Below are 18,539 nucleotides of genomic sequence, written 5' to 3'. Positions count from 1 at the left end.
CGCAATAATAAAAAAAAACTAGGTAAGGTCCATATACTTAGTAGGACAAGCCATCAATCTAATGGTGCAAACAAAATTATGACGACATTCGACCATAAATAAATGAATGTAATATGATATTAAATTGGGTGGGAAAAATACTCACCCCTGTCATACGACTATGTCTATAAACGTCTACGACCAGAAAATTTCAAGTGGTAATTTGGGCCAAAATAATGCAATAATAAAAATAATAGGTACTGTTCATATACTTAAGGACTCGCTTTGCTCGCTGGGGGGGGGGCTCTGCCCCCCCTAGCCCCCCCGAAAAAGGCCTGCGGCCTGTTATGCTCACTGTGGGAGGTCTTATACTATTTGTTTGCTACTTGTTACTTAAGGATCGTTTACTTTTAAGCTGGCAAGCTTAGGTATAAGCAATATTTCCACTTTCACGTAAAACGAGTGCATGTTACGTAGGCTGCAATATGAATGCAAATATTTATAAAGAGAAACGTTTTTCTGAGGGGCTAAAAAAGTAAAATTAATTTCTACGAGTTTCTCTAACTTATTAAATTCAAATACAAAAAACGTGGAGACCACGTTCCACTGTAACACCCAATGCAAACGTAATATTATAACATAACGATGTTACGCATTACAATGAAAAACACGTTTATTAATTATTTTCCACAAAACTCAACCAAATTCTTGATATACGAATAAGATGTAACAGCTGTTCCCCTTCGAAAGCGAATTACGTAGGGACTGAAAATCAATGTCTAGAACAAATGCGCCTTAGCATGAATTAGGGCTAGTATGACGAATTTTATCGAAATATAATTTTCCTGATCGCGAATGATTTCACTTCAGAAATACCTCTATTTAAAGTTTTAATGGATCGGGATACACAAATATCTCAGCTTTAATATCCAACGCAATGCGCAATAAATCTGGTGAGTAACGGATCGCAGCCTTTGGTGTACAAGACATTGTGAATGTCAAGATTTCTATAATTTTCACAGTTGAATAACTTAGTCACTCAAGGAAACGTAATTTTCGCAAGACAAATAATTGAATAAGAAATACCTTCATTTGCTCTAATCTTCCATATTGTATTATTCACTGCCTATTCACTCCTGCAGCTCACGGATAACATTGTACATTAAAAAGGACATTATCGGAAAGAAGAACGTAAACAAAAATAAAAAGTTATCACCATCACAAAAAATGAAAATATAATCATTTTTACCTACCTATACTATGTAAGACTTGTTTAAAAGTCTTTCTACTACAATCGTGTATCTCCAACAAGATACGAACTATAGTCAACAGCACGAATCATATTTCTAAAATGGCATTTAGTGCACTTGTTAACTTTGATATTAATAACCACCACACTTTCGATGTAACATACCAAAAACAACAACTAATTTCCTACCTTATATTTCTCCGCTTTTCATTTGAATGCGCTTTGATTTAAACAGATGTTGGTTCTTGCGGAAAGAAGACGCAAAGAAATAGACACTTCAAATATTATTTTCCTTATTTCCTTCCATATATTTATCAGTTTTTCGTTTTAATTCCTTTATCTTCTTTCCCAATTTAGTCCTCTTGTTTGCATAAACAAATATGTTGCTATGATTGTTCGTTTGTATGACTGCCGCGCCGCCATTGGAATTTGGTGGCCATTTTTTGAACTAATCCCCATACTCAATTTTATATGAATAGACAGATAAATAATTGTAAATTTAGTGTTTTCATAATTTTTCCTGGGGTTTCAGACAATTTTAGAGGGGGTCTTCATTAGACTTTTTGCCGTATGTCGTCTCGTTCACCCCAAACATTTGTATGAGTGAGTGAATGAATGAATGAATGAGTGGTCGTTAGGGGACTTTATAGAATATAGATAAGCCATCAATTTAATGGTGCATAAAAATTAGTACCATATTCGACCACTAATGAATGAATGTATGTATGATGATATTTGAAGGATTGTTATAGTTTTGCTTTTAGCGTTGCCCAATGATAATTAGATGCGGATTGAAGTGTTCCATCAAAACATGGTTGGTATTAACGTTAGAAATGGACTTACAGTCTCTACTCCTTCAAAAATCCTAGATCGATAGTAATTCATTATTTAATCCACGTCGGGAGAATGAATTGAAGTCTGCGGTATCTCGCATCGCTATAGGGCTGCATAACGAGGAAATAGTTGTAAGCATTTAAATAAATCACAACGGGAAGGGCAAGGTAAAAGGATATTATCTTTATCAAGAGCGATCGCGTAAAAACATTTAGCATAAGAGATAACGGGTTAAATAAGTTTATACAAAACAATCACTTCATTGAAAAACAATAGTCGATTAAAAACCATGGGGCAACATCAAGATTGTTTCTAATCCCATCGAATTTCAAACACAAGATGTGGATTATCTGGGCGATAAACGGGGCGAGGTTGATGGTCAACCGAGCAGAAATAGTAGATTACAGATGCGTTATATATCCGCTGAAATCACTAAAAATCTTGCTGTCAGACCGAAAGAAGGAATGACAATGGCTTCAAGAACACTGTTCCTGTTTGCTTGCGTGCTGGTCCTGGCCGTGGTGGGCGTCAAGGGTCATGGATACATGGCCGATCCCTGCCAGAGGTCATCCCTGTGGAGGCTGGGGGCTCCGACGCCCATCAATTGGGAGGATGACGAGCTCAACTGCGGAGGATACGGGGTATGTTACGCCGATTTAGTGATCCATAAAATTTTGCACACAATACATTCTTACTTAGTCAGCACTTGAAAAATTATAGGCTACTTCCACTCTTAGCGCTCCAAGTACTCCAATATATTGGATGGTAAACACAAAATCAGTGAAGTAGATTTCAGAATAGAGAGGGTCGAAAATTCATTCATTCCGAGAAACATGACACCGCAACAGAAAGGGTTCTTCTGTTGGATAGTTTTGTTACATAGTCATTCGGACTCAATATCACCAATTAGTATGCTCAGGAGTACTCGTAGATATGGACGAAACTATTCTCGCTCGACCTTCATTTGTGATGAATGTTCAACAGGGCCCAAGTCCTGTAGAAATGAATGGTGCATTCTGGGTGAGAGATAGCCGCTACCATATTGTGTCAGAGCCTATATCCAGCTGAATTCTTATCGGTGACACTCCAACGATGCCCGATTAACTTCAGTTGGATTAAATCATGTGACTGGATTGGCCGAAACTACCGCAATAATATTATAAAATTGGTGAAGTTCGTTTACTTAGAAAGATAAGCCATCACTCTCATTGTGCATGGAAAATTAGAACCGATTCGACCATAAATGAATGAATGTAAAATGATATTATAATTGGGTGGGGTGACTAAAAACTACGAATCACTATAATTTGGACCAGAAATTTTCAAGTGGTTATCTCGGTCACCGTTCGTCGGGAAAATTTCCTTCTATTATTTTCAATCAATTATCACGGGTTAATGGTCACCGCATTAACCCACTATTTTCCATTCGCTCATCAATATCAACTATTCATTTCTGGTTTCCGATTCGTGCAGACTCAGTGGGATACGAACGGCGGGAAGTGCGGAGAGTGTGGAGATGCGTACAACTTGAAGCGGCCGCGTCCCAATGAGAACGGTGGCAAGTACGGAACGGGCTACATCGCCAAGACGTACAAGCAAGGAGAGATGATCACCATCAAGATCAACATCACCACCAGCCATATGGGATACTTCGAGTACAGGCTCTGCCCCATGGACGGAGTGGATGGTAACGCTGCATTTGTTAATGGTTTCCAGATGAATTTAAGCAATTGACATTACCCGTAACCAAAATCACAATCCTAAACCGGCTTGAGGCGAATTAATATTCATAATCACTGCAATATTCCAGCCTGAGGGCGATATTTTCGAAGTAAAACGAAAACTCGCTCGATTATGGTTGACAGAGCTAAAAACGAAATATTCTTCTGGCGAATTCTCGGCCCCTTAAATGCAAAGTTCCCTCAAACCCTGATTCCTCTCGCCGATTGTCTCATTAATTTTGATTAATTCATAGCTACCATTTATAAAAATATTTATGTATTTTCCCATGATAAGCGCGGGTAAAAATACAGAAATTTTTTATGAGACCTAAGAAAATGGAAAGTAAGAAATTTTAATATAATAAAATCAATGCTATCCGTAACCCCAACTATTACTTTGGTACGATTTTTTCCAACTCTCAACAAAAGTAGTTTATTCTGCCCTATAGACGGAGTAATGGTTACAAAAGTCACCACCTTGAGATGGAAAAATTTGACCCGTAAACATAGTCTAGATCCTACAACAATCTTGAGGCATATTTGGATTTCCCATAGCTGAAATTGGCATTGAGCACAGCACAAGAAGCTACATATTATGGCGATCATTTTACTGTTTTCCATTCAATTCAATGAAGTTCAGATATGCATCGTAAATTATCTATTTAACATTGTTATTGTCAAAAAATACGCTATGTAGGTATATAACAAACCGCCACCATAATGAAATAGGTATGATAAGATTTAAATCATTTATATATTTGTGGTAGGCCTTCTCCAAACATGCTTTTTGAGATTGATGAGGGAAAATACAATAAATGAGAATTTGGACTGTCTCATCCACAACGAGGAATGAATTGAGCAAGTAAAAAGAATCAAAATACATATAGGAATGTATATTTTGGAAAATAATACATTTTCGAATATGAAATGAATGTGGGTTTGATATTCAAATTCTCAATCTTCTCCAAAAATCTACACTGACCAACAAGCAATGCTAAATTTTCTTCACGTTTAAGCCAGTCATGGAAACGTTTTTTTAAACCTTCAATGCACTACCATGACTAACCTTAGCCATACCAAACCTACCATAGCTTACCGCCTCCATAAAGAAAAAGTTTTTTTTTATCAACTGAGTTCTGTTGTTACCGCAGGTGGAACAGTTACCGGGTACCGTGTGTGAAGAATAGATGGATTTAGTACATGCAAAAGCGGAGTCGTTTATAGCCATACTTTCACGCACTTACGTAGGTACGGAAATGAAAGAAAAAAGCAGGAACATAAGCCAGAGACTATTTTGCCACTGATTGGTCGCGCCACTGGTAGGCCACCCTGAGGATATTATATGTAGAGGGCCATTTACACCTGTCGGCACTTAGATTTGATCGGAAGATGTGACCAGCATAGGCCAATTAACGCCATCTTGAGAACAACTTCGACGCAGCTAACCCGAAAACCATGGAGGAAACTGCGATTATGCCTCAGGTTTAAAATTAAAGTATTACGATACAAAAGAGACACATTGTGACCGGTTGAGCGGTAGTGGTGGGTCACCTTAGTGAAAAACATTCATTTTGATTCATCGAGAAAACAGAGAAATCACATAATTACAAAATTGTACGCGTGTTGCAGGTAAACCAGGCGCACCAGTGCCCCAATCCTGCTTGGATAAGCATCTATTGAAACTTGACGACGGAACTACGAGATGGACCCTCAAGAGCCCGGAGGGTGCTTCCGGACAATATCAAATGAAGGTCCAGCTTCCTCCAGGGATTACCTGCAAGAACTGCGTACTGCAATGGTTCTGGAGGACAGGTGAGCCACTCCAACATGATACCATATTTTTATACTTTCTCCACAAAAAAAGTTGACCAAAAGTGTAATTACGTTCCAATCTGCGCTATTCTTTTTAAATACTCTCGAGAATGTTATTTTTTTAAATTTCCATCGTAGAAGATATCCAACGAGGTTAAACTAAAATAAGGGTGAAGAAAGTGAGGTATTCAATCCTCATATTTAAAAGAGTTGAGACTTAAACCAGCTACATCGGTCGAACGGAGTGCCATTTTCACATAGATAACGTTATCAGATTCCAGTTTGCTACAACATCCATTTGCTAATAACTCAAAAAGTGGTCCGGTTACGAGCCTAGGTTTTACTTTTGCAAGGGTATAGAGAACATTACACAAGTTTTTAGCAAAAAAATACATACATTCTGACATAAATCATCATTTTTCGTATGCTTGGACAATTTCAACATGGGAGCATGTAGATAAATGATTTTGAAATTCAATTTATAGAAAATAAAGTACAAAAGTCTGTTTTTTATCATCATTTAATGAGGGACAAGTGAAAGGGTATAGTTTGAAGTGTTCATGAAATTGACAAGTATGGTTTCTCGGACTACCCTCCACAAGTGTTTTCTGACTAAAGGGTTACCTTAACCCTAACCTAACCAAAAATATTAGCTATTAAATATTAGACTATTTAGCACAATACACAAGCATAAATAACTGACCATGATGACCTCTTCTCGCAGCCAACTCATGGGGAACCTGCGACGATGGATCTGAAGCCATGGGCTGCGGTCCGCAAGAGACTTGGAGTAACTGCGCCGATATCACCATCGAATAAACAAATGGAATAAAGCAAAGAGTTAAAGGAAGAAGGCGGTCCCACCCACCACTAACTCAAGGAAATGTGCGGGCAATACATCGATTTGAAAAAAGAACCCGAAGGAAGCCTACCGAGGAGTCTCATAAAATATGTGCTCAAAAGTAATTCATTATATGAAAAATGTTCCCTGATTGCATTGCTGTGTCAAATAAAATGTTAATAAAGAGACTGGTTCACAGTTACTTTTAGCACTTACAGTTAGAGTAACTCCTTTCACTACCGTATACCGTTTACATAACTACAACAATAATGAAGTTCTCTTATCGTATGAGCATACATAAATAGTGAAGATTCCCAGCGCCAGCTTAAAAAAAACTTTATTTCTTCAAACAATAGGGTAGAACAACAGAGTTAGGCCAGGTTTAAATGGACAAGCTGTACTTCAATTCAAAGTCAGTAGCCTACAAAGTGGCATTCACGTTTGTTATTTTGGTACCGACTGGTGTAGCATCTAGCCTAAGCTAACTTTGGGGCACGAAGAGCTCAAAATTGCCAACATTAAGCTAATCGCAGTATGGAATATGACTGTGATAAAATACCTGGTGGCTTAACCAACGTAGGCCAACACATTTATTGACATATGTAAATATTTACCTTGACTTAAAACTGAACCACGCACCTTCCAGTTTCCGAGCCACTGATCACGTCATTACATTCTCGAAGATTCGCAAGTTGCTAGGTAATTATAATGGGGTTCATGGTACCAGATTTTGTGCCCTTAATTATCATAACGGATGGCAATACACGGGAGAACAGGTTTCAACAAAGTTTCCTACAAAAGTGAGCTTCACACAGGACTTTACTATTTAGAAACTTTATTCCCGGGAACGAAACTAAATTAAACGAAACTCCGCTGCTCATAGTTGAATTTTGATCCCAGAAGTTGAGTGGAGGGGAATAAGAGGGAATAGTTTCGACCTATTACGTTTGACATAGGTGTAGGGATGTTAAAACATCGAGCTTAAAAATCGAATGGTCAGTTTTTGTTCACCGTTCTCCTGTTAGCGGTAAAAATATAAGTGCCCTATTCATCTAATGGCAGGCAGTAAGTCGAACCTCTAATTAATTCAACCATACTTCGATCACGGTACATGGGTCGAAACTAAACCGTTCGAAAGTGAAACACGTGGTCCCTCCGGTGCGAAACATAATCTGTATTTCGTTTCGTCCCAGAGTTTTAGCTCAGTTTCGACCCGAAGTAGTTTTGACTCCGCTTTCGTTTCTACCCTGAGTTTAGCTCCCCGGCTTTAATTCTTTTCCGTTTCGTTTCCACATTTCGCTCCACGGAACGAAACTATTTAAATTTTACTGGTTTTGACTAAATTTATTCCAGAACAGGGTTTCGCTAAAGAAATAAGTGTCTCGAGTTTGACCTCCGGAAATATTTTTAAGGAGAGTAATTTTTGTCCTTAATTCGGCATCGCATTTAATTTCAATAGTTAGATAGCTAATGAATACCTCAGGTTCAAAAAAGTGAAAATAATAGACTCAATGGACAAGATTTTTTATAAAAATTTTCTGCTGTGTGGCACCAGCAGCGCAATATCCTTATCTCAACGCGTGACTCAATTTCATAGGGTTATCGAGGTGATAATCGAACGAAAATACTTGCCCTCGGGATGGATAAGGCAGATTACATAGGTAAGGTATATAACCGTGTGGATCACTGAAAACTTCACGGTCAGTCCGAAGGAAGGAATGACAATGGCTACAAGAACACTGTTACTTTTCGCTTGCGCGTTGGTCCTCGCCGTGGTGGGCGTTAAGGGCCATGGATACATGGCCGAACCCTGTCAGAGGTCGTCCTTGTGGAAGCTGGGGGCCCCGACGCCCATAAACTGGGAAGACGACGAGCTCAACTGTGGAGGATTCGGGGTACGTTCCGCCAAATTTTGCCTCCAGTGATATGACAGTAATTGGCTCGTTAACTATTATTTTACAGCCGATTGTGATAGTTTGGGAAAGGAAGAGATCTTCAGCATTCCATTTTTCAATACGTCGCGTCGCCTCATAGAGCTTTTCGCGGCGCAAAATGGCTTAACCCTTTCACTGATAAGTAGATGATGAATTTACGCATTTCTGCCGAATAAGCGACGGCTTCTGAGCAGCTCTTCCTCACGCATCGGTCTAGCGTAGTTATTCGTGGTTTATACTCTTGTGTACGATTCCTTTCCGCAATAAACGTTTCTTTGTGAACAAGTTAATGAACCGGAACTTTCATGACATCACCAATTCACAAAAAGGGAAATTTTGGCTTTTTCTTATTTTAACTGATGTGAGAATGGCTGAATGAGGAAGATTTTTTATTCGTTGCAACTTATATTTTCCTTAAATCCATCGGTTTCTTTTAAAGAATTACGATTTCTGGCCCAAGTTAGCAACCCCATTTCTTTTCCTCCATTGGTTGCCGAAGTGTCACAGCAGTCACGAAGAACTTAGACAATTAATTACCTAACACAAACGGCTGCATGGATGAATGAGGTACATGTCTCTATTCATGGGTAAAATAAATGCACCACCGTTGTTTGAATCTGTGCCTCTTTTAAGCCAAATGCCTGACCCAATACGCTATTTCCACAAAATAAGTGAAGCTTGCATTACAAGTCAGAAGTCCTTAATTTCAAATTCGTGTCACATAGTCAAACATTTTTGAAGGCAACCAACTAAATAAGACATCCGATGTGTCTTTCACAGAATGTATAAAATACCTTTTTAGCTTGAGTTTATTTTCATTGACCGCATCTTTTCCCACGTTATATCCGATTTTCGTGCAATTGCAAAATCCCCATTTCTTGATGGTGTCTTCCATTCCAACACCGGTAATAATGGACGAAATAGCCAGGTAATGTACCGGAAATCATTTTATTGACAAAGTACCACGGAAAATCACTAAATATTAACAAAAATTTACTCCAAAACATATATTTCTTTTCTCTCACTTTCAATATTGTATCATCTTTAAAATTCATGAAAACCCAGTGAAATACGGACAGTATGAAGTAAGTAAGAGACAGGTTGAAAGAGCTTCAAGCCTAGGAGTTATTAAGTATAGCCCGACAGATATGAGTCGCAACTAAAAAAACATGTACCAGTTCCTGAAGGATAGCTTTACAGGACGGACGTAGCTCACAGCTTTCGTTTGAATTAAAATTATGGATTAAGATGCCATGTTATTGGGATCCGGTGATCAAAAGTGAGTGAAAATCCAAATATGACAACATTCATTCCTCTTCATTTTTTCATTTTCTTCTTTCTTCAGTAATATTGTGAATTTCATCATTTTAAGTAAAGAGAAGAAGGACTTGAAAATTTTTCCGCAAGAAATGATCGCCAACGCCATTTTAAACTCGAGAATTTCTTTCTGTAAGCCCACACTATCGAACACTAAATATTCTGATGTATAGCACTGAAGGATTTATATCAATTAATTCATTTCAAGCCAATTGGAATTCCAAGATTGTTCATCTAAATATCTACCGTAAACGGGGCGGATATACATTAGAACAAGAATTAAAGATCTTTTTCTTAGCACGTTGCTCAAGGATGAAAATTCTCGCAATTTTTAACCCGAGCGTTCCGGACAGATGACGAAGATTCTCGTCAATTAGGCTAGTCAACTTACACAATTTGAAAGTATACTTTTGGTATTTGGTAGTACGTTTTCAGGTGGTATTGGTATATTATTTAGAATGGATGTATCGTGATGTTTGATTAGTTAACACACTTAATGCTAAAAAAATATAAACACCCAACGACAGGCGGAGCTAATTTTTTGCAATAATATCGGACTTTATTTTTTTCTCACTCGTATACAATCATAAATAGTGAAAAATATTTAAAATTACTTCATTATAAACAAGTATTTATGCCTTGAATTCAAGGCATCCGCGTGCGACTTTACGCCACAAAAAACGACAAGTATCCGATCACTGCAAAAGACTGAGTGACACGCTGGGCACAATTGCAGCAGAAGACGCGGAGATAGATGGGGTGCTGAGAAACATAACCGGACAAATGCCTTGAATCTCAAGGCATCCGCATCCTAGGTTAGCGCCAGATGCCTTGAATCCAAGCGTTTAAATTATATTTTAAACATTAGCTTTTTAAAAATGTTTTAACCGAGGGCAGCTCGCCCTATTTGGCACACATTTTCAATCGCAACACCTCTACCTAGGTACGTCGATCCTATTCCCCGGTAGGCAACATGTTAATATCAACTGCTCATTTCTGGTTTCCGATCCCTGCAGACTCAGTGGGATACGAACGGCGGGAAGTGCGGAGAGTGTGGAGATGCGTACAACTTGAAGCGGCCGCGTCCCAATGAGAACGGTGGCAAGTACGGAACGGGCTACATCGCCAAGACGTACAAGCAAGGAGAGATGATCACCATCAAGATCAACATCACCACCAGCCACCTCGGATACTTCGAGTACAGGCTCTGTCCCATGGATGGAGTGGATGGTAATACAAATGGAAGTGGATGGTTATGCAACAATTTGCCGGCCTCGGTGGCGGCGGGGTAAAGTCCTCGCATGCCAAACCAAAGGTCGCGGGTTAGAGTCTGGGTAAGTTATCCTTATCCTGGGCATGGATGTTTGTGTGCGTTTGTTTTCTGGGAAATTCCGATGTAATAAGCCGAATAGTGATGTTTTCGGTGGTGTGGTAATAAATAAAAAATGCAGCACCACCTTAAAATGAGAGAATTTGGCATTATCCGTACAAATAGTCTCGATCCCATGCACAGCAACCTCGCGGCAGAATTGGATTTTCAATATCTGATATTAATAGTAATAATCATGATGTCGTCTTCATCAATGCGTATTTAGGACTAGATAGTCCTCTCTTAAATACAACTTGCTTGACAATCACATACATCCATGCCCCGGATTGTGATAAATCCATCCAGGCGGGATTCGAACCCTCGACTTCTAGGCTGGCAATAGGGGACGTTAACCCGGCTCCATCGAGGCGCGCCTATTATTAGGGTTGCCCGATATTAGGCAGGAGCTCAGTACGAGAAGGTACATAATATGGCCGACAGTTAAAATAAGAAACTGCATTCCATTCCTCAATTCCATTAGGTTCAATTATACGTCGGAAATTATCTATTTAACATTTGCTATTGCCAAAAAAATATGCTAGAAAATGTATACAACTACCCGCCACCGTATAGATATAAATATGATTAAGATTGATATCATTTCTATTGCTGTGGTATGCCACCTTCAAATGTGCTTATTGAGATTGATGAGGAGAAAATGCTATAAATAAGAAACTTAAACTGCGGATTAAAGCAATCGACATGACCCGTAACTAAAATCACAATCCCATAACCAGCTTGAGGCGCACCGAAAAAATTATAATCACGGCATAATCCCGGCCGAGAGGGATATTTAAGACGTAAAACGAAAAGTTGACAGAGCCAAAACTAGAACTTAAAGCGAGTTTTCGGCCCCTCAAATGCAAAGTTTACACAAGCTCTGACTTCGCGGGTCGAGTGATTTATTAATTAGGAATATATTATGGCTACCACTAATAAAACAAATTTAATCCTTCATCTATGACTAAAGTGCACCATTATCCAGAAAATTTTTAAGGGAAATGAGGAAATTATTAATAAAAGAATTTAATCGAATAAAATAGATGTAATGCGTATTCTCAAACTTTAATTTGGTTGGCTTTTTTTCGACACATAACAACAGTAGCTCTTTTGATACACAATTACTTTCCTAATTAGGTAGATACATTAATCGTTCCGTAACAAAAATACCATTGACCGAACATTGGGTGCTAACAATTTTGCTTCAAATCAGTCATTTATGGCGACCAGTTGCAATGCCCAGGTATAAATGAACGAGAGGGATCACAAGGTTTAGAAGAGGTGATCTCCCATCGCAAATAATGCCATTACATATCGTGGCAAGACTATGAGCAATGTCATATGCCTCAAATAATTCAAACTTCGCAACTTTGTCAAAAGGGTGTGAGATAATAATGAGGTGTAAAGATGTGGGCTTTCCACAAAAAGATTTATCGTAGCGATTCTGATAAAAAGAAACTCTTCGTTTTGCAGGCCAACCAGGCATGCCGGTTCCTCAATCCTGCTTGGATAAGTACCTATTGAAACTGGATGATGGAACCACGAGATGGACACTTAAGAGCCACAAGTCGGGGCAATACAAGATGAAGGTGCAGCTTCCCCCAGGCATCACCTGTAAGAGCTGCGTCCTACAATGGTTCTGGAGGACAGGTAAGACTTATCCAGTTTTCTAGCTCTACGGCCAAGTATGTGGAGATCTACGGTTAGGAAACGTGGACGACGAGTAAAGAAGAGTAGAAGAGATTCGAAGGGTTCCATTTGTAGATGTGAAAAATTGGGGTGGAGATTGGAGAATGTTAAGTGGGCGGAGAGGAAGTGGAACGAGGAAGTCCTGGACATGGTGGGTGAGGAGAGGTAGCTTCTAGATGAGATAGAGAAGAGACAGAAAATAAGGATGAAGCGAGTAATTAGCGGGGAGGGTATGTTGAAAACAGTGTTAGAGGATATAACGAAGGGTAAGCGAGTGAGAGGAAGATAATAGGATTTTTCGATGGAATGGAAGAAGGCCTTATTATGAAATAAAAAAGAGGGAAGACCATGTGGGGGGAGACTGCCAGAATGCTTCTTAGACACTCCATGCAAACCTATCTTAATCGGTAGAATACTTTAATAATAATCCTGTTTTTCTAACTTTCGGAGGGGAGGAAGAGGAGAGGATAAAAGGGAACATGCTTGGGTAGGAATATTCAACTACAGGGGGGACAGGCGGGATTATTCGCGAAATGCTCCACTTAAACCTACCTTCACCGGAATATTACGTGAATAGTAATTAATGTATCGAATCCATAAAATATTCACTCTGAAAATATTAAATGAGTCAAATGAAGCGATGATATGGGATAGGTAATAAGTCAGAAAAAATCGAAATTTCTTTTTTTCATGGAGAAGGCAGTAAATGCCAATCGTATGGACAAGGTAGAAAGTCAATTGGTATAATATATCAGTTGCTACGACTGGAGAAGTTTCTATGCTACTATAAACTTCACAATTGTAGCAAACCTCTTTTTTTCGTCCCCTGTAAAATTCACATTTGGTGACTGACTACCTTCCCAATGTCAACGCTTCAAGTAACTACATACTTTAACCATAATTTACGCCATTTAATGCATTGATTGTTATTACCTCTTTTGCAGCCAACTCTTGGGGAACGTGTGATGATGGATCTGAAGGTATGGGCTGCGGTCCCCAAGAGACTTGGAGCAACTGCGCTGACATCACCATCGAATAGGCGAATGGACACGCATCGAAAATGCAAAGAAGGTGGACATCTTGTAACAGCAGGGGACTCTAAGACTATCTATCCCTTGATTCATGCATGTATCACTTCCCCGGAGATGATTGCGAAGTCAGTCGAAAAAACGGTTACGGAGATATTTTTTCCAGCTTTAATCAGCATATGGATGATTCCCGAGCTCGGACATTTTCAGTGAAGTGGAAAGTAATCGCAGAGGAAGGGAATTCATAAAAATGTAAATGCAGCTTCATGAAGAGTTTCATACTAAACATACACGCATGAAAATATTGTTGAAACAAATTCATGAAAACATTTCTGTTCGAAATTATGTTATAATAAAGAGTTTCAATAAGTTTTCATTCTCGTTTGTCCTCTATATGCGAGAAACCAATTCATTTTTAATCAATGAGAAATATTTCCTTTCTATGATTTCATGATAAAGGAAGTATATTTTTGAAGCCATTTAAGGCCAAATAATTACAATTAGACCATTCAATTGTGATTTGGGCCTTATACTTCAATTATAATCAGTACAATCAATTTTCTGAAAATATTTAACAAGGGTAAAACCTTCTAACATGCAGCCAAGCATTTGAATCAGAAAATAATTATTCGCGGAAAAAACCGAGGGCTAGGCGACAACGTACCTAACGGAGCGACCTGCCAGTGTACATGATGTTCAAATATTTCACAGAGGAATGACAATTTCCCTAGACCGGCACCCCGGTCAATGAATTATGAATGAAAGCTAAATGAATTATGCGCTGTGCAGAAATTCCGCACTTTAGAAAACAATTTTCATAGGTACTCGCCCTAATAAAATTATAAAACGATCATGAAATAGCATAAAAAACAGGACATTGAAAATTTTCGCTCTCCAAGAATTTAAAGACATATCGCACATTTTAATAAGGTATTAAATAAAGGCATATTTACGAAAAAAGGCACGGTGGAAATATTTTGAATGATGGCCTCACCCAGTTGTTTCTCACGGTTATTTGGGTGATCCCTCAAAAACGATATGGTTTTTACCCGCAAGGTAATCCCTTAAGTTCCAATGTGTTAAAGGGAAGTATAAATGTCTGTCTAAACTCATACACGTCAGTCAACATTAACATACACGTATTCAGGAAAACACATCCATTTGTCATACCTGGATGTTTGATAAAAATTCCAACATAAAATAAAATAAAAGTTGGTTCATGATAGGAGAAGACCAGAAAATTTTGCTATGAAAAATGAAATTTTCCCAACTATTACCGACGGGAGGTACAAAGAAAACATGTGCCTAAAAATCAAATTCCAAACACGAAAAAGTCACATAAATTAAGCTTTCTTCTCCTTCCCCACTCCTCTGTGCTCGCATTTCCACGAAATGTAATTGCCGTTGGTCAACATACTCGAATTAGCCTATCTCAATAATTTGGCAAATGAATTAGTTCCTAGCTTTACATGAAATTCGACGAAAGCAATATGGTGTAAATCAAAACTTACTATCAATTTTCCACAAATAATTATATTCACACTATTGGTTTCAATATATTCAGTTTTTTTAAGTTTTAATAAACAATACGTTAAAATTACGACCGATTAAACCTCTTTAAATTAGGCATAAATATGGTTCTTAAAACAATAAAACACTTGCTGAAGCCACGCCTTGTATGTACCATGTAGCGAGCAGTGGGGGTCAAGGAGTTCAACAACCCTCGATCTTGCGAAATGCCGGGAACATTACAGTCTCTCAGTGGACCCCCTCCAAGTGTAACTCCCTCGATATACGTTACCCGTCCAACTGCCTACGAAAAATATACTCATAAAGAGTATAAGTAGGGGGAGGGTAATTTTATATGGAGGGGAAGGGAAGTCGTCAGATATTAGGGGTGTCATCAAGATAGGGGGGGTTGGATCCCCTGGTTGTATTGCATTCATTGGCCATTTTCTTCGGATAATGTGACGCATTTTTCAATGTAAAACTTAATTTTTGGCAATCGAGGCCTCACGTCCTAAAATTGGGAAGAATGACAGAAGTTATCTGGAGTATTTTAGATTATTAATAAGATAGAGTGGAATATAGTATTATCACGGATTCTACAATCATGATTTCGTGCATGTGATAAAACCGAAGTGCACGCGCACTTCGATAATCTCTTATTCAAGTATATGGAGATAAACGCATGGATGGCAGGCTGTTACAATGGCCACCATGCGAGAATCTCAACCCTAATCAATATACAGGGAAGTGGGTTCCGAACAATTAATAGGGATTTGAATTTATAAATTTTCTGAAAAAAAATCTTAGATAACGTTATAATGTGAGGGGGAAGAGTGAGTTTATAAAAGTAACAAGGAATAATTTTATGGTAGTGGGAGTATTCATTAAATCACGGGAACATTTAAAAGCTAGCCCAACCTCCTTACTTATTCAAGCTGTACTTATGTTATGATTAAACAGCCAACAGTTGTTTCACTGTTTTTTGCGTCTGAAAATAGAATCCATCACCGCGAAAAAGAGGCCATCCATTAAGCATACGCCTATTTGAGGAAACACAAATACTATCAACCTCGCTATCTTCTTTATTTTAGGATATGCGTACAAAGGAAAATTAAGAACTAAATTGAATTCTCAATTCCCCTAGCTTCGCACCCCATATCACCTTAATCAATTATTCGGCCTTTTCAGCTTTCGCAACTTATTTTCGATGCTTATTTGTTTTATTTTTTTATCCCTATCGACTCCGAATTTCGGCACCAAGGGTCTTCACACCACTGACGGCGTCTAAAAACATTCTGAGGAGCAAGCCACGACAGGTTTTCAATTTATTGCAGAAGGCTCGAGGCATTCTATGTATTATAAAATTAAAAAGACTTTAATTTACAGTATATGATTAAAGGGGATAAAGTCTCCAGGAGTCGAGGGAAGGACATCTGGATTTCCGGGGCACAGAAAATAACATAACGCTACCGAAATTATTGAATTCCCTTGGAAATTTTAACTTCGTTGCTTAAATTTGGTTAGCAAATATATGAAATGAATGATGTTGAAATGAATCAAATTAAATTGTTCAAATGAATTAATTTGATTCAAATGATAACTCTACCCTCCTTCTTCAAGATTTGTGCAATTAATATATTTAGATAACTCCTCACGATATTAAAATAAAAAGTTTGCTAGATATCCTAATTCCTGTTTGGATGATGTAAGTTACAAATAAGTCATATACTTGTACCAATAGAATTCAAAGACCACACCTTTGCCAAGCGGGTTGTACACTTACAGAAGACAAAATAATTCAGCTTAATTTAGCAAAAACGTCAAAGTGTATTTTAAAAGTCTATTTCCTACCTACTCTCAATAACAACCGTGGTAGTAATAAAAGCTCAGTTCGCAAGAATTTCCGGAATGTCCAATGTAAGTCTATTTCCTACTTACTCTCAATAACAACCGTGGTAGTAATAAAAGCTGAGTTCCCCAAAATTTCCGGAATGTCCAATGTAAATGCAAAAACTTCACACTCATGGACACTATTTATATACTTGTAGCATGAATGCAGTCCCGCGGATCAACCTCTGATGAAATACATACAAGACCGCTCATCAATTTCAACTAATGGGACCAAGATTGTAACGGCTAAATCCGAGATTACGTGATGAATTTGATGGATCTGATTGACGGACTTCGACGATAGCTTTTCTTTCATAATGTTAATTTAGATTGTAATTTTTATATCCATTAATTAAATAGGTATGTATGGTTAAGGAGAAATACGAAGAATCTAATTAAGTCCGTAATTAAGTATATACTTCGATCTGTACGTTTCCATTGTAATACGGAAGTAAGGTTTTTCAATTTCGGCTCGGCTTTAGGTTACTTCGCAGCAATCATGCGAATAAGCGCACTTGCATATTTTTTCTCTGATGATACAACTATTTTGTGACACAATAAACGAAGGGAGAGAAGTGAGACGAAAAGCTGTGAGGGGATTCGGCTTGCTGTGGTGGTTAGAACCCAGTAGGACCGGGTTCAAATCCTGGCGGTGCCAGATATTTTTCAGAGGCAGTCCAATTCCTGATTGAGTGCCTTATGGAGAGCACTGTAAAGTACAGCACTCTGTCCGTCGGATGGGACGTCAACCCGATGTCCCTTTGGTGCCTTTCGTCAGGAGTGGGCTAATGCCGACGCCAGGTTTTCCTCTACCTTTCGCTCCTTGCCCTTCCCTAATAACGCAAATGACCTTAGCTGTCGGTCGCCTCCTCCAACTACAACACCCCAACAAAAGGGTCGCATGCTGAATACCATGCAGACGTAAGAACTAAATCACGTGACGCCTAGGAGGCACCAAAAACGATCACCCAGATGAAAATCGAGAGAGTCAAAACTCAGTGTCATGGGGAGTGACTACCAGTCGAGCAGCGCGGGATCGTCTGCGGTTTTCGACTTCGAGGAGAGAAAGGTGCATCACACTTCCCACAGAACAACTAAAAGGCCACGCTTGGTCAGTCCAATGTTCTCATCATTACGGCGAACGGAGGGTGGACTATTTTTCTCACTCTGAATCCTCTTTTCACTACTTACGACCCTCTCAATGCAAAGAAAAGTCGAGGTGTCAACCTTCAATGCACAAAGAAATCGCCCATGGGAAATTGCGCCGCACCATTACCATTTAGCAGCCCCCGAAAGCAGTATCACAGCTTAAAAACATGATTTCTAGAGGAATACATGGAAGAGGAAAGTCCCTGCCCCTCCCGTAG

The 18,539-nt window shown here is 38.7% G+C and overlaps 2 protein-coding genes across 2 annotated transcripts; both read left to right on the top strand.

The window, feature by feature from the left end:
• Positions 1-2,489: 2,489 nt before the first annotated feature.
• Positions 2,490-6,624, top strand: LOC124167927. The gene is made up of 4 exons (XM_046545992.1): positions 2,490-2,703; positions 3,536-3,749; positions 5,413-5,595; positions 6,320-6,624. The coding sequence occupies exons 1-4, from the start codon at positions 2,527-2,529 to the stop codon at positions 6,412-6,414; spliced, it is 669 nt and encodes a 222-aa protein (XP_046401948.1). The 5' UTR covers positions 2,490-2,526; the 3' UTR covers positions 6,415-6,624.
• A 1,494-nt stretch (positions 6,625-8,118) lies between these two features.
• Positions 8,119-14,149, top strand: LOC124167929. Its single transcript, XM_046545994.1, has 4 exons — positions 8,119-8,331; positions 10,704-10,917; positions 12,530-12,706; positions 13,690-14,149. Exons 1-4 carry the CDS (start codon positions 8,155-8,157, stop codon positions 13,782-13,784), a joined length of 663 nt encoding a protein of 220 aa, XP_046401950.1. The 5' UTR covers positions 8,119-8,154; the 3' UTR covers positions 13,785-14,149.
• Positions 14,150-18,539: the final 4,390 nt, after the last annotated feature.

Source organism: Ischnura elegans, chromosome 11, assembly GCF_921293095.1.
Source record: "Ischnura elegans chromosome 11, ioIscEleg1.1, whole genome shotgun sequence".
In the NCBI taxonomy this organism is placed as follows: Eukaryota; Metazoa; Arthropoda; class Insecta; order Odonata; family Coenagrionidae; genus Ischnura; species Ischnura elegans.
This window is presented reverse-complemented; position numbering and strand designations above follow the sequence as displayed.

Coding starts and splice junctions, on each gene's coding strand:
- LOC124167929 (XM_046545994.1), top strand. CDS start 8,155: ATGACAATGGCTACAAGAACACTGTTACTTTTCGCTTGCGCGTTGGTC. Junction 8,332..10,703: donor TCAACTGTGGAGGATTCGGG/GTACGTTCCGCC, acceptor CGATCCCTGCAG/ACTCAGTGGGATACGAACGG. Junction 12,707..13,689: donor ACAATGGTTCTGGAGGACAG/GTAAGACTTATC, acceptor CCTCTTTTGCAG/CCAACTCTTGGGGAACGTGT.
- LOC124167927 (XM_046545992.1), top strand. CDS start 2,527: ATGACAATGGCTTCAAGAACACTGTTCCTGTTTGCTTGCGTGCTGGTC. Junction 2,704..3,535: donor TCAACTGCGGAGGATACGGG/GTATGTTACGCC, acceptor CGATTCGTGCAG/ACTCAGTGGGATACGAACGG. Junction 5,596..6,319: donor GCAATGGTTCTGGAGGACAG/GTGAGCCACTCC, acceptor CTCTTCTCGCAG/CCAACTCATGGGGAACCTGC.